The 15,392-nt window shown below is 34.8% G+C and overlaps 1 protein-coding gene across 2 annotated transcripts in view; it reads left to right on the top strand.

The window, feature by feature from the left end:
- The window catches only part of APAF1 (apoptotic peptidase activating factor 1), a 39,118-nt gene extending 24,128 nt beyond the window's left edge, over nt 1-14,990 (top strand). Inside the window, exons 16-27 of one of the 2 annotated variants that reach the window (XM_026868259.1) lie at nt 127-252; nt 1,352-1,513; nt 1,781-1,909; nt 2,698-2,823; nt 3,641-3,760; nt 5,974-6,099; nt 6,463-6,588; nt 8,247-8,366; nt 8,698-8,823; nt 9,621-9,746; nt 10,167-10,313; nt 13,358-14,990. In XM_026868259.1, coding sequence (XP_026724060.1) covers nt 127-252; nt 1,352-1,513; nt 1,781-1,909; nt 2,698-2,823; nt 3,641-3,760; nt 5,974-6,099; nt 6,463-6,588; nt 8,247-8,366; nt 8,698-8,823; nt 9,621-9,746; nt 10,167-10,313; nt 13,358-13,501 — 1,578 coding nt within the window. In that variant the 3' untranslated portion in view covers nt 13,502-14,990. Of the gene's footprint in view, nt 1-126; nt 253-1,351; nt 1,514-1,780; nt 1,910-2,697; nt 2,824-3,640; nt 3,761-5,973; nt 6,100-6,462; nt 6,589-8,246; nt 8,367-8,697; nt 8,824-9,620; nt 9,747-10,166; nt 10,314-13,357 lie in introns of those variants that run through there. The other variant, XR_003400390.1, reaches the window with a different exon arrangement.
- Nucleotides 14,991-15,392: the final 402 nt, after the last annotated feature.

Genomic DNA, 15,392 nt, shown 5'->3' with positions numbered 1-15,392 from the left:
ATCAACATGTGGGTAAAACTAAGAAAAAAAAAAATTGGGGTTGCATGATTTTGAGAAGAACAAGAGCAATCTGTCTTTGCATAATTAATGAATATGTTGATATTTGTATGTTTATTTCTCATGCAGCTTTGGGATTTGAACAGGAAGTATTGTAGAAATACGATGATCGGTCATGTAAATTCTGTCAATCACTGTAGATTTTCACCAAATGATGAATATGTTGCTAGCTGCTCAACAGATGGAACAGTAAAGGTACACAGTATAAATCAACCATTTTGATTATATTTTTTTATAAAATGTGAAATATGTATAAGAAAACTTTGTCTGCATGATGAGCTTTAGTGAATTAAATCCTGTAACAGTTGATTATTGGTCCCATTTTTAATGCAAGATTTTGGAATAGCTTGTTCAGTACTATGAAAAAAAGTTGGGTGCCTGTAGTTGTAATTAAATCCTAGCTAGCTTCATTTTGAATCCTTTACATTTCACCACTTTTCTTTTCTCACTAATGTACTTTGTTAAGAAAATTTGAGGGGAGGAGTGAAACTTGTTTTCTTTAAAAAAATAGTATTAAGTTTTTAGGTTAATTTAAAGTTCTGTCATCTCCAAAAAGGAATCATCAGTAGACATTAAAAGCAGTTTCTATGTGCCTTTTTAATGTATGCACTAGAAGAGAATTTGAGGGGTTTATGTGTTTTTCCTCGGAATGTAGGTATTATTTTTACTGCCTGTGGTTGCAACAGAACTATGCTATTTCAGAACTGCCATTCTTAAAACACTGTTATCTTTCTTTCTTATGTTTATTTAGCAGGTAGAGACCTGCTAAATCAGGGAAGAAGGGTTTCTGTAGCTGTTGTCATTCAGAAGGAAAATTCTGGTGGAGGGAATAGAAATATTCAGTTGAGTTTTGTCAGGGCCCTCAATTAAATTAAGGTGCAAACCTAGATGTATACCAGATTTCTCATGGCAAGTGGACTTTTAATAAAGTTATGGAGCAGGTATTATTTTTAGTTTTATTCTTTTGTTAAGTAGAAGTTGAGACAGCATTGTGACTGGAATGATATGAACGAATAACCCAGGGAGAGGGTTCTGCTACAGTGTAATCCTCTTTTTTTGTGTGTGGTTGGTTTGTTTGTTTGTTTTAGTTTTTTAACTTTATGTCTAAGCCATCTGGGCTTGTAAATATGTAATGATATTTCTTGAATGGGGAAAGTAGCAAAGGCTTTTTTGTATCCTATCCCCCACCCCGCCTCTTTCCTATAAGTGATTGAGAGTTAGCTCTCCCCTGTTGTATTCTGTATCCAGATCAGTAAAAAGAGCTTTTGTGTATTTCCTTGACCTTTTATTGCAGCTCTGGGAAGCACGCTCAGCAAATGAACTGAAAAGTATTGAAATAAAAGATTTCTTCAAAAATGCAGATGAGCAACCAGATGAAGTGGAGGTTTTAGTAAAATGTTGCTCTTGGTCCAGAAATGGTGACATGATTTTGGTGGTAGCCAGAAATAAACTTTTGGTAAGTACCTCACTTTATAATTTTCTGGAGGTAGTATATTACAGTGTAGATAAAAATTATGATTAAAATTACAGGCCATTAAAATTTTTCTTATATAAGGTGCGTGGTTTCAAGTGTGTGTAAAGTAAAAATATGTGGACAGCAAACTTCTTGACTGGGAGAAATACCTTCTAGATTCAAGAATGTATGCTGTTAAGCATATAAGCTATTTGTCTATGGTGAAGTTATTCAGACTGGGTGCTAACTATTGTAACTATGTGTTCACAGCTTTTTGATATTAAGACAAGTGATTTGTTATCACAAGTCATCATAAGTCATCACAGTACCATCCAATACTGTGACTTTTGTCCTGGTGATGATTTAGTAGCAGTTGCTTTGTCTCACTGTTCTGTTGAGGTAAGTGATTGTCTTTGCTACACTATACCAGGAAAGACTAATTGTAATATAAACTATTGCATTTGTCTTAATAGTTTGTTGTATGCAGAGGTAAAAGAAATGTAGCGGTCTTAGCAGGTTTTCAATGTGCTTCATTCTTTTTGATTTTTGTTCACTTCTGAAATGTAAAATGTCAATTGGGAAATAACATTTTTAAGTCATACATTCATTCTGGACAATGGAACTCACATTTATATAAAAAGACTAATCTACTGAATTTATTTAAAGTTATGGTTGTCGCTCTTAGGAGTATCACTTCACTCAAACCAAACCTTCTCTCCTTCTATATGCTGCTACAGAATGTGACAACTCACTAAACTGGAATGAAACAGCTACAATAACTTTGGGACTACTAGCATGGCTGGAGTAAGCCTGTACAAGTATCAGTTTTGGGGTTGGGTTTTTTTTGTTGTTGTTTGGGGGGCTTTTTTGGTTTTGCAACCTACATGGTCAAGTTGAACTTGTATTTCTTTATACTGAGTGATTTTTTTTTTTTTTTTGTGTCATCTTTTTCTTTTTTTCCCCTCGTCTTTTAAAATTATAGCAGTCAAAGAGGCTGCTGGTTCAATTTCCCTGACCATCGAAATGAGATAAGCGGGCACAGTTCTTGTTACATCAGATTTCAGAATGAGAAGTAAGAAAACACTGGAAGAAATAGCTATTAAGTATACTGCTTCTTGTTTTGCACTGTTTTCCTTGTAAATGCAATCTAAATCTATTTGAGTTATTCTTTCATATTTTTATCGTAGTTATGGAATATAAAATCTTTATCAAAAGTGGCATATTGCAGAGGACACATGAGCTGGGTTCACTGTGTGACATTTTCACCAGATGGATCTTTATTTCTGACATCATCTGATGACCAGACAATACGCGTAAGATGACATCTTCCTTTTTTGAAAAATGCGAATTTATATATTCTTAAATTATTCATTTAAGGAATTTTTTACTATAAAATTATATATCATAAATAGCAGACAATATGTATTATGTATGTAGTATTTATAAGTTTATAGCCAATATAAATTTAATTATTTGTTATAAAATTAGATATGCAGTAAAATGAGATGAGTTTTTTACTGGTTATCTATGTGATTCTTTAAGTCTGGTGGCTGTTCTAGAGTAATTGTAGCCTTCTGTTTTGCCTCAAATTTTATCTGAATTGGGAATTTTGATGTTTTTTGAGGATCTTGGCTGACTTGATATTACTTTCATTGTTAGGTATATTTGAATGTTAATATTTTAGATAGATTTCTGTAATTGTAATGCCTCATTAAAACCAGTGAAAATAGAACTATAGTTCAAAAAGTAACCTTTCGTTTTCTCCCAAGTTAGCACTTATATTCTTGACATTTTGAAAGCAATTGGAATATAGAAATCTGTACTTACTATTTTTTGTAATTGGCTTTTAACACTCTTTGGATTAGAAAATTGTGGACTTTATAGCTGTGTCTTTAAACACAGGGGAATGTACTAGTCAGCCTGGGAAAAATTAGTTCCATTTCATCTGTTGAAATCACTATAATATTTGCACAACTGTCCCTAGTAAATAAAAATAGCAGAAGCATAATTTTCACTGATTTAAAAAATCAGTGTTTCTTGCAAGTTTATATGACTTTGTTTTACAGGTACTCAGCAAGTTTTGTATTTTGGCCTTTAATAAAACTAATGAAATACTGTGTTCTTCAACAGATTTGGGAAACAAAGAAGGTGTGCAAGTCTTCTGATGCTGTGCTAAAAAGTGAACTAGATGTTGTATTTCACGATGGTGAAGTGATGATTTTAGCAATTTACAATCAGAAGCATTTACAAGTAAGCTGTGTTTCTCAATTTGTCAGTACATTTGAATGTTATCTGTAAATCTCAGTAGGAAGCACTGAAAGAACTGCCTGTTCATGGCTTTCAACAGTTGAATCTGTAAGCAGATGACTGTTAATGTATGATCACATTTTTATATCTAGAAACTCTGCCTAGTTTGGTAAGAAAAAGTTTGAGGGGAGATTTCCACACTGATGTCAAAACTGTATGTGGATGCAGAGGAACAAAACTCTGTTCTCTTCATGAGTGGGGAGGTTGTGGGCCCTCCAAGTGGCTTAGATGTTGTAGTGCTAGGGCCTGAATATAGGCCCTGAAACAAAGTTGACCTCTGGATGAACCTCACAACCAAATGTTATCCATTATTAGTATCTGCTAATTAGTAAAATCTGTATTACCATTATCATTTTTTAATTAGTATTTATTTGATCATTAATGAAATATGTATGCTCACTAGTGAAAGGTGTAGCTTAGAATATAATCAGTAATGAGGATGAGATGTCCTGAGAATGTATCCAGCTTCCCTTGTTCAGCCTTGTTCAAGGCTGATAACCCAAGTGTTTGGCCTTGTTAGAAACTCCCTTGGTTCTCTCCCCCGACCCCTGGCCAGACTTTGGATGGAATCCAACAGAAGGATGAAACCAGATGTTTCTGCTCAAAGAAAAGTGCAAGACATTGTGACTTGCTGATTTTTGGTATATAAGGCTGGACCCTCTTGCTGCGATTTTGGATGCCTCACCTACGGATGGACGCATCACGTAGGGCTTCCCACTTGCAGGGAAAGGTACTCCAAATCCTCGCTGCAACTGGGGCTCCCCAGCAACTGTGGATCTGGATGTTGGTAACGTATGCAAGGGGTGATGTATCTTTCTTAATCACTCTTGTCCCCATCATCTAGTAATGATATGGTGCATTGCCTTGCTTATTTTTATTTTTATTTTCTATAATTAGTTGTATGTAGTAATAATTAAGTGTATTATTCTGTATTTTTCTTACAGCTTATTTTCTGTATTACTTGATTATATCCTTTAAATATTAGCAGTAAAATAAGCCTACTCTTTTCACTCTGGTGTCTTGAGTTTAATTGGCACTCTTGATCAGCAAAACAGATGTGCACAGCAATGTATAGTGCATGCAGCATGTATAGACCAGGTGTCACACAGCACATGTACATAACACATCAGAACTACTGTGTGATAGCTAAAGGAATCACCTCAAATTGGGGGAAATGAAAGGTGTGAGCCTGTGTCTGCCTATAGCCTTAGGAGAGCATGGGATCTTTTCTGTCTTAAAGAACATACTGACAGTGGATACAGTCTTATTAATGTGGACCCTCCCACCATGTAGTAAGTACACCAACATCCAAAATATATTTTTCCATTCCATGATAGCAAATGCATGCACATTGTCATTTTTATATCATGATTCTCTACCACATCAAATAAAATTAGTTGATAGGATTTTCTTTGAAGACAATACAATTCATTCAGATTATGCTTCTACTTGATTGTAACTGTTTAAAAGTGCAGTCACTTTCATATTTCTTGCATAATGCTGCTTATGCAAACCAATTGCACATTAACACACAAAATGGGCAATGTCTTATCTTTGGCCATGAGGGAGGTATTTCAGGTGTTTAGCCTAAAGCAGCATCTGAATAGGAATGACTTTGTTCTGGACTGTGAAAGCAGTGAATTCTTAGTGTTAGATGTATAGGTAGGATTCTGCTGCCCTGCACTGAGGGACACTGTGCAGATGATGGTGGTGGTACTGAGTTGAGATTTGGTGTATTGTGTACGCTAATAAGTTTAAAGTCACAGTTAGAGGATGCACTTAAAGTATTTTATGCTCCATCTGGCATGAGCTGTAGAATCTCTCTGTCAAGGTGAATTTGAGTGTGGAGCTTGCTATATGCCTTTTGAAATTTAGGAGTAACATTTTAAATTACTCCTTTCTGTAGTCAAACTTTAAAAAGATGGCTAATACTGAGATGAGTTTCCTTCTGCAAACTTGTCCTGTTCAGAGAGCATTCCATGAAGATATTTACACTGACCTTCTAAGTAATTGGTTTATGAAAGTAACTGATCCTTATAATTCAAAGTTTGAAACTGTTAAACTGTTCTCTTTAGTATTCTTAGATCTGTATTGTAATTTATTTAAGTCTGAATTTAAAAATATTGTAATGACATAATTAACTTGCTATCTTGCAGCTTCTCTGTGGAAATACAGACAGCGTTATTATGCAGACAGCAGCTCAGGAATCCCCCATTTCCTGCTGCTGCTTAAGTGAAGATCTTAAATTTGCAGCTTTTGGACAGGAGAGTGGAACAATAAAGGTATTAAATCCTAAATTTGATTTTAAGAATAGTAGGAAAACACCCTTCTTGGTGCTTTTTCTTTTTAAAGGAATGTCATTTGAATGACTTTGTACAGTAATAAACATAGTACTTGGGGTTTTTTACATTTTTAAGTCATGCCTAAATAACAGTAATTTAAAGGTCGTGCTAGTAATGTAGTTCTAAATTTCCTTTTACCAAGGAATAAGCTAATGCAAATTTTTGGTTGTTCCAATCCATTGACTGACAATCACGTGTTTACAATCATGATATTTAAAAAAAAGAATTTGCATGTTCTTTTCTTCCTTTTCCTCAAGTATGTAAAATAAATTGCATTTTGTTATTGTATTCTTCATTATAAAGGTATTACAGCTGTTGGATGGGAAAGTTCTGAAGTCCCGGGAGGCTTACAGGACATCTGTGCAGCATTGTCAATTTACATCTGATTGTCAGACTCTTATTTCAAGTGCTCATGATTCAGTTATACAGGTTTGGAAGATATTTAAAAAGATTATGTTGTAATTTACAATTTATTAAAAAAGATCTTTTATGCTATAGATAATGTAAACTCAGTAAATGACTACCGTATTCTGTATTGCTCCATCTTGGGGCAAGGGACGGGAAAGTGTTGGCTTCTATTTATACCTTATGTGATAATGCATATTACACAATTTCTATTTTTAATGCTGTGGATGATAGAAAGGCACCAACTCCTTTAAGATGGGTGAAGAGAACATTAATTTTCAAACAAGGTAACTCAACAGTTCTGATTGCAAAAGTGAAGGGTTTGGGATGTGATCCAGATCTGGCTATATATGGTAGGTCTGTCAGTGGGCTTGCTTACACTGAAGGAATGAGCTAAAAAGACCTGTCTCTGAGTGGGCTAGTGCATCCACCTAGTCCAGTACAGTGCTGAGTACAGATATTATCTAGAAATAGAAAGGCTACACTGATGTAGTCTTAAATTAATAAGCTCTGCCTCTCAGCAAGGTAGAGTGACTCCGGAGAAGCGTTCTGTTGTGTCTCTCTATTAGCATTTTAACTCACGTCAGGGATGTACTTTTGAAGTGTGTCCTGGTTGTTTATGCTTGCTGTGGTTTAGTTTGCACTGCAAAGCAATTGCAGGCATGCTGACAAGATTCCTGAACTAGAACATGTACTCCAGCTACTAATGAGCGTTCAGCCCACACAACCAAACTTGAGCTGGTTTGAAGTAAAACCTCCAGAAACACATATGGGTGCTGGTCCTCAGCACTGTTTTGCTCACCAAATCTGTTCCAACATTAGTGTTCTACCTACTTGCTGATATACATGTAACCTATGCAGCATCCCACTTTGGTGTTTGTTTCAATCTGAAGCTAGCTTGGGCGCAATCACTGTGGTCAGATAAGCAGTGCTGACCAGTTTATCGGCTTTTGGATCCTTCTTTTATGTATAACGTAGGTACCTTTTCTTTTGTGTCCTCAGCTCCCTCTAGTGGACAGTGCTTCCGTTAAACCTCCGGGATTGTCATCGGAACACCTCTTGCTTTCTGTTCTTCCTTTGATGCAGAAAACCTTTTAATTTGAAAACTATTAAATCATTGTAATTTACATTAAATTGATACTTAAGAGCTTCTGTAAAATAAAATTACACGTGTTCAGTGAATTAGTAGCTGAATTAACAAAGAAGTGTCATTGTGTTATAAGAATGCAAAGCAAAATGGCATTTCATTAAAAATACGCTTTAAAAATATAAAAGAAAGTTAATTTAAGCATGGAAAATCTGAAGTCTGTCAGATGACAGAAGTCTTGTTTGTTGCAATAATCAAAGGTTTAAACCCCAAAACTTTTAGGGTGCCTAGAAAATTATTGGTTTACTTTTTCCTTTTAAATTACTAGTGAATTTTAAGCACCAAATTCACTTTGAAAAATGGATTATGTGTGTATTATAGGGAACTCTCTCACAGATTGACTATTAAATACTATTGCATCCTCAATCTTCAGTATCTCTACTGTGGATATCTTCAGTATCTAACCTTTTAATTAGTTGCCACCTCCGTAAGAACTTTTTATTATTCCTGTGAATTAAGAACAACAAACTGATGATTTTTAACTTATGTCTGCCATTAAATTTTTTGTTAAAAAGTATTCCATCTTTATGATTAGGTATGGAATTGGCAGTTGAGTGAATGTGTGTTTCTAAGAGGGCACAAGGAAGCAATCAAGGATTTTAGACTTCTGGAAAATTCAAAACTTCTTTCTTGGTCATTTGATGGAACTGTTAAGGTAAATAAAAGGTTGTGAAATGACAAATCACATAAAATACATTTTACTGTCTTTTCTAACATTTGGTATTTCCTGCACTTTGTGTTGACACAAATTTTATTGAATTGATCCTAAAGTGTAAACTGACTTTTAAGACACTAGAAATAGAAAATGCAAAATCATAAGATTTACACTTTTATATTTTAATTGTACCAGTAAGTGTAACAAAATGTTGGCTGTATTAGAACTCTGTAGCTGAGTTTTATCTTATATATTGTTGTCTAAGACACAGGCGTCTTTAACCTTTTTACAGTGTTACAAAGGTAACCTGTTTTTCCTGTATATTTGGTAGGTTTGGAATATCACTACTGGAAACACAGAAAAAGATTTTGCTTGCCATGGAGGTACTGTTCTTTCCTGTGCTGTTTCACCTGATGGCTGTAAACTTTCATCTACTTCTGCTGACAAAACTGCAAAGGTGGGTTACTTTCTGTACAAAGATAAATGTGATGTCTTATTTGCATCACCTGAAATGTTTGCTGTATTTTTTTTATTCTGAGGTACCTGGTGATTATTTAAGTTATCCTATTCTATTTCTGGTATTAAATTTCTTGTGTCTGTGAACATGTTTCTAAAGCTGTTAGTCATACACAATTGATCTTGGATATAACTTGAGGTTGTCCTGGTGAGTTCTGTACAAATAAAATGCACATTTACTGCACAAGTTTGTGCAGAACACTTCGTTTAGTTCTCTTTATTGATTTGTTAATAGCCTAATATTCTTAGTTTGAAAACCTAAGATAAGAAAAATTACTGAAACTTAAAGTGATGCCTATAGGTTCTGGTATTCCTGTTCAGAGGTAAGGTGCAAAAAGAAGTGAAGCGTTTAATATTCTGGGGGTGCCCTATTAGATTTCTAAAGTGTCCCATTAGATTTTTAAAATACAGCTTTAAATTGACTGATGAATCCTTTTTCTATGAACGGAAACTTCTGTGAACAGAAGTTTCTATTAAACTTTCTTAATGAATCAGTTTCATTAATACTCAAAAAAATGCTTGCAGTTAGTTCAGTAACTTGTAGAAAATGCATTCTTGTGTGATTCAGATAATAAAAAGAAAAGCAGACTCCAGTATAATACATACATAAATGCACACACATATATGCATATATCGAAAAGGTCTTACATAAATTTGAAGACCAATGCCATTTTAGAAAGAAGTTATGTTTGGTTTTGAACTTATCTTTTTCATTCCTCTGTATTGTTTTTCATTTAGATATGGAGCTTTGAAAGTTCATCTGTTCTTCATGACCTGAAAGGTCATGAAGCCTGCGTGCGGTGTTGTACTTTCTCTCATAATAACAAATTACTGGCCACTGGAGATGACAAAGGAGAAATAAGGGTACTGCTTTAACCTTGCTGTTTGTTTTATAATTCAGTTGATAGTCAGTTCACAGACAGAAGAATTCTCATAGTTTGTGTTCTGCATTGCGGTGAACATTGAGGAATTGAAAATAGCAGTTAGCCACATGAAACAGTAGTTTGTAATCATATTGATAGATATATGTTCCATGAATGCTGAGGATCTGATTTACGTGATTTACTAATAATTCTGCAAATTGCGTGTGTGATTAAGTCCTCCATGTATGATACAGTTCTAAGAGGAGAATTCATTTTTTGGATTATTCCGTCATTTCAAGTAGAATGCTTATTTACAAGGCTTTTTTTTCTCTAATGTAAAACTGTACGTCAGCTTTCCTTACTTGAGATTTTTTTTTCCTCATTAAGTTTACTTATATACATAATCTTCTCTCTCTTTTAGATTTGGGACATTTTAACAGGTGCATTACTTCACTTCTGTTCCCCAGTTACTGTAGATGAAGGAGAACCAGCACATGGTGGTTGGGTAACAGACCTCTCATTTTCTCCTGATAGTAAAATGCTTGTGTCATCTGGAGGCTATCTTAAGGTAAGCCTTGAAAAAATCTTCTAACATACTAATTGAATGGCAATACTCTGATAATTCTAAAGGAAAATGCAGACTAATTAAAAGAAACAAACCTGAAACATTTTACTTAATACAAAGCTACTCCATGTTCGTGGCTAACACTTCTCGGTTCTTCTCAAATCTGAAAGTTGCCTATAAAGGTCTCTTGAGAATTTTAACTTCAGACTTGGAGTTTGTTTTTAAATGCCATATATTCCATTCTTACTAGCTTCAGATTTTTATTAGCAACGTCCTTCATTAACTTCTTTAATATTAAAGTTCCCAGTCATTTTTGCCTGCCTTAATATCCACTCAATTTCAGCAGCAATTAAGTTCTTTATAATGAGCAAAAAAATGCATTATGTGAGAGTTGGGTTTTTTTTTAAAGATACAGAATTTTCAATTTTTTCAAAAATAAATTCAAAAGGAATTGCAAGTGATAATTTTCTGCCTTGAAATACATTCTATAAGTAATCTTTGGAAGAGAGCATGTTGAAACTGAGGAAATCAGATCTTCATCAGTCTTTCATTGGTTCAGACATATGGGCATATGCATTTGGGGAAGAGAAGAAGCGTTCGTTCTTTGAGTCTGTGAATTGGTTCTTCATAATTGTAAATTTTGTATGAGTTTATTTCTTTTTTTCCTTCATGTAATAGCTAATACTTGTTAGTAGAAACTGTGTGTATATCTGAAATGACAGGTTGTGGATTTATCATCTCAGAGTGCTGGGGGTTAATCGATGGTTGGTCAGCATTTAGACATGCTACCAGACTAAGTCTTTGAAGTCAATTCGTAACTATTTAACAAAGACCCCTGAATTTTCTAGTTTAGCATTGAAAACATCTTCTGATGTTCATTTCATATTAAAGAACAAGATATGTATTCTGTTTCTAGCTTCCTTCCCATTTTGTCTTGTGGTTACACAGTATGGTGTTGTGATGCTGCTTGGAGTCATAGAATGATTTAAGATGTTGGGGACTTCTGGAACTCAAACTAGTCCAGCCCCCTGATAGACATAGTTTGCAGTTAGGTGAAGTTGCTTAGAGCCTTGCCCATCAAGTTTTGTCCCTCACTCCAACAGGGGCACCTCTGGGCCTTGAGAGGAGAGTCAGACTCTGTCATCTGTTACTGTCTTTTTGGTAGTTGAAGACAGCAAGCAGTCAGTTGTCTTTTCTTCAGGCTAAACAAATTCAGTGCTCTGTCTCTCTCTTCTATGAGATCTGTTCTAGGTGTCCAGCCATCTCAGTGATCATGTGCTGACTATGCTCCACTTTGTCAGTGTCTGTCTTGTACTAGGGTGAGGCTCAACACATAGTGACTGAACTGCTGACTAGTACTTTCTGAATCTGTCAGTCCACCCAGATTGTCACCTACCTTGTGTTCCACCCATCCAGTCTTTATCTCTTCAGTTTGACTACAGGGACATGATGGGAGACCATGTTAAAGGCTTGTTTAAATCTCATCCATTGCTCTTGCTATGCTGTTTACAGAGCCACTGTTATTGTTAATAGAAGTCAGTTGGTTGGTTCAGCATGATTTACCTTTGGTGAATCTGTGCTAGTTGTTAATCATCACCTTCTTGTCCTTCACATGACTTGAAATGACCTCCAGAAAACTTGTTCCATAATAATCTCAGACACAATCACACTGGAGTGAAGATTACTGGCCTGTAGTTCCCAGCATCATCTTTGTCCTTTGTGAAAATGGGTATGGCATTTGCCTTTGTCTAGTCATTTGGACCAGATTCATCACCATGTCTTCTCAAAGTATTGTATTTCTGCTTTTCTTTCAAGATCTACAGATGGATATGTATGATGTGCATGGAAACACACACACACACACACACGCACGCACACACCCTTTTTGTAACAAATACTAGTCAGTGAAAATCTAAAACATGTCAAGAGTTTGAACCTCTAAAAACTGGACTGAGTTGTATTGTAGAGTTACATGGAAAATAACTTTAAACAAATGAGTCATTCATAGGTAAGGTGCATCCAGCTATGTACTGTTGTGTACTATGTATAAGTTCATACTATGTATGAACTTGCTATGAGTGGTACCCACTGACACAGCACCTGATCATTTATGCACCAACAAAGATTCAAGAGCTAATTAACATCCATTTGTTGTTTGTTGTTTGTTTTGTTTTTTTTTTTCCCCTTGGTCTCCATCAAATAACAGACACTTTAGGAAAGGTGGTTTTAATCAGAACATTATAGATGTGTAGTTGCAAATCTGTATTATGTACACAACTATAACGTTACACTTTTCATGAGATGAGTAAGCTAAAAAGTACTAATACCACCTGCTTTTATAGATGATCAAAGCTGAAGGTAGGCTGTTTCAATATTTTGCTATCGCACTCAAATGCTGGAAGAATAGAGGGTAGACATCTTACTGGAACAATCAACAGCTTTGCACTGGATTGCGTTTGGTTCAGTTTTGCATTGGTCTATAGTTTTTCTGAGAAATGTGAAATTTCAATCTATGTTCATGGAGTAAATCGATGGTTGAAGGTTTCTCTGTTTTTGTTATTAGAGCTTACTGTATATTCTAAAAAAAAAAAAGTATTTTAATCTCACTGAAGTCTGTCTGCTAACAAAACTGCAGATGGTTTTAAATGTGTACATGATTGATCCTCTTGAGTCCAGCTATAGTTTAAGTTATATTGTCTGGCAATGTGTTTCATATATTCATTTGGCTATATAAAACCCCATATATTAAATTTTGAAGATGTTACTATTTACGTCAATTAATTGCTTTTTTTTGATGGGGTAAGGGGCCTGAATTTATTATTTTGTATGCTTTGCTGAAATTGAACAGTTTCAGTCTTTTTGAAGTTTCCTTTCATCTGGAAAGTCTTACCGATCCTAAACATTTTCTACTTAAGATCGATTGTATTTTTATTTTTAATTCTAACTCTATGGGGAAAGCAGTCAGCTGGGCTTGCCATGCTAAACCTGTTTATAGAATTTATTCTAATCTTCCTTTAGCGAACTGAAAGCATTGTTATTTTTTACAGTGGTGGAATGTAACTACTGGAGAATCTTTACAAACGTTCTACACAAATGGAACAAACCTCAAGTCAATACATGTGTCCCCTAATTTCAAAGTGTATGTGACTGTTGATAATCTTGGTATTCTTTATGTATTACAGAAGTTGTGATTTATGTGCTGAGCACTGCAAAGATAATTCATTTTTTAAGCTAGAAACAAAATTCTGCTAAATGTCTGACACTCATTAAGCTGTGAATTATATTTCATTGTGAATTCATGATGGTTTCATGTATATTTATGTATATTTATGCATGTTTTTTCAAATGAACTGGCATTTAATCTTGTTTTTAATAAGCATTGTTATAATCCTCAAGTCTTGATTTGCATATTAAGTATGTTGCTTCTGATTTTTGTAAGGAAATTGTATTAAGACTTATTCAAATTAATTGAAATTATTATTAATAGCAGTGAAGAAATAATAGGAATACAATACTTTGAAATTGTATTTTGTGCTAAGGCTGATGGCTAAATGCTCTCTAGCCATGAACATAACTGTGTGAGATGAAAAAAAATTTCTTTTTACTGTGATGCAAGGATTTTCATTTAGTACAGAATAAAAAGAATCAGGGACATCCTTTGTTTGAAAAATGAAACTAGCTGTCTTTGTGCTTGATGTTCAAAACAAATCAAGTAGCTGTTCGGTTTACAGCAGCAGTGCTTCCCACTTGTGGTAAGAACCTTCATGCTTCTAACCTCATGGAGATAAAGTGCATTGTAACGCACATGAGCTGTTCCTATTAAGGGAAACATCTTGAGTCTTGTTTTCTCACAGCGAAATCTGAAAGGATATTACAATTGAAGTGGAAGAGATTGTGCTGCATTTCCAGTCAAAAGATGAATACAGCTAACCAGCTAAACTGAGAATGCAAGTAGTTTAGAAGGTATATATTGAAAAATACAAGGGGATGTGAAATTTAGTTATTTTTATTTTAGGAATTAGCATTCAGTTTATACTATGGAGACATTTTACTGTTGTTGGCTTTGTTTACATAGAATTCTATGCACAGGGATCTCTTACCTGGTAATATGTGATTTTATAAAATTTTTTTTCTTCCAGTTTTTACATTCTATTTATAGGTTCAATATAGGGTAGAAATGTTGATGTTTTGTACTTGACATATCTTTTTTGAATAATTATATATCAATTTTTCCTAGGTACCTTGTAAGCCTTGCTCTAGTAAATTGCATCTCAACTGCTATGAGCAACTGCACAAGCATTAATATCATGATTTTTATATTTTTGTAGTTGGCAGCTACAGTGTAGAACACTCCTAAGTACTTGATTGTAGAAAGTACATTAGCAAATGTCTCAACTGGTACTGAATAATAAAATCCTCACTTTTAGTATTTTTTGTGTGCATTTCAGAAGATTTAATATACATTCTTAGTATTTTCCTGGTTTTGACAATCACCAATTTTTCCTCTTTTTTAACTTGAAATTCCACCATTTCTAAGGTGCTATTGAATACAGGTCAGTATAATCAAAGTACTGCTGGCAGAAATGTAAAGATACGAAATTCAATACAAAAATGTGATGAAATATGATGTTTTGTATTCTAAGTATGTACAGCATTCAATAAAGATAATCTGGGCAATGTTGGCCAAACCAATGTTGGTTTTATTTTCAATCTAAACATAATGCTGCTTTACAAACTGCATCAAAAATACTTTGACAGGTAAGCAACAATATTAAATATGAGGACAGAGGAAAGAGTGAACAAAAGGAAATTGAAGTCTTGGAATGTAGAATCTTATCAGAGAATGGTTTGAGTTGGAAGAGACCTTAAAGATCATCTAGTTCCAGCACCCTGCTGTGGGCAGGGACACCTTCCACTAAGACCAGGTTGCTCAAAGCCCCGTCCCACCTGGCCTTGAACATTTCCAGGGAGGGGGCAGCCACGACTTCTCTGGGCAACCTGTGCCAGTGTCTCACCACCCTCACAGTGAAGAATTTCTTCCTTATAGCTAATCTAAATCTGCCCCCCTCCAGCTTAAGGCCA

The sequence above is a fragment of the Athene cunicularia genome (assembly GCF_003259725.1).
Source record: "Athene cunicularia isolate RWA chromosome 1 unlocalized genomic scaffold, athCun1 chr1_part2, whole genome shotgun sequence".
In the NCBI taxonomy this organism is placed as follows: Eukaryota; Metazoa; Chordata; class Aves; order Strigiformes; family Strigidae; genus Athene; species Athene cunicularia.
This window is presented reverse-complemented; position numbering and strand designations above follow the sequence as displayed.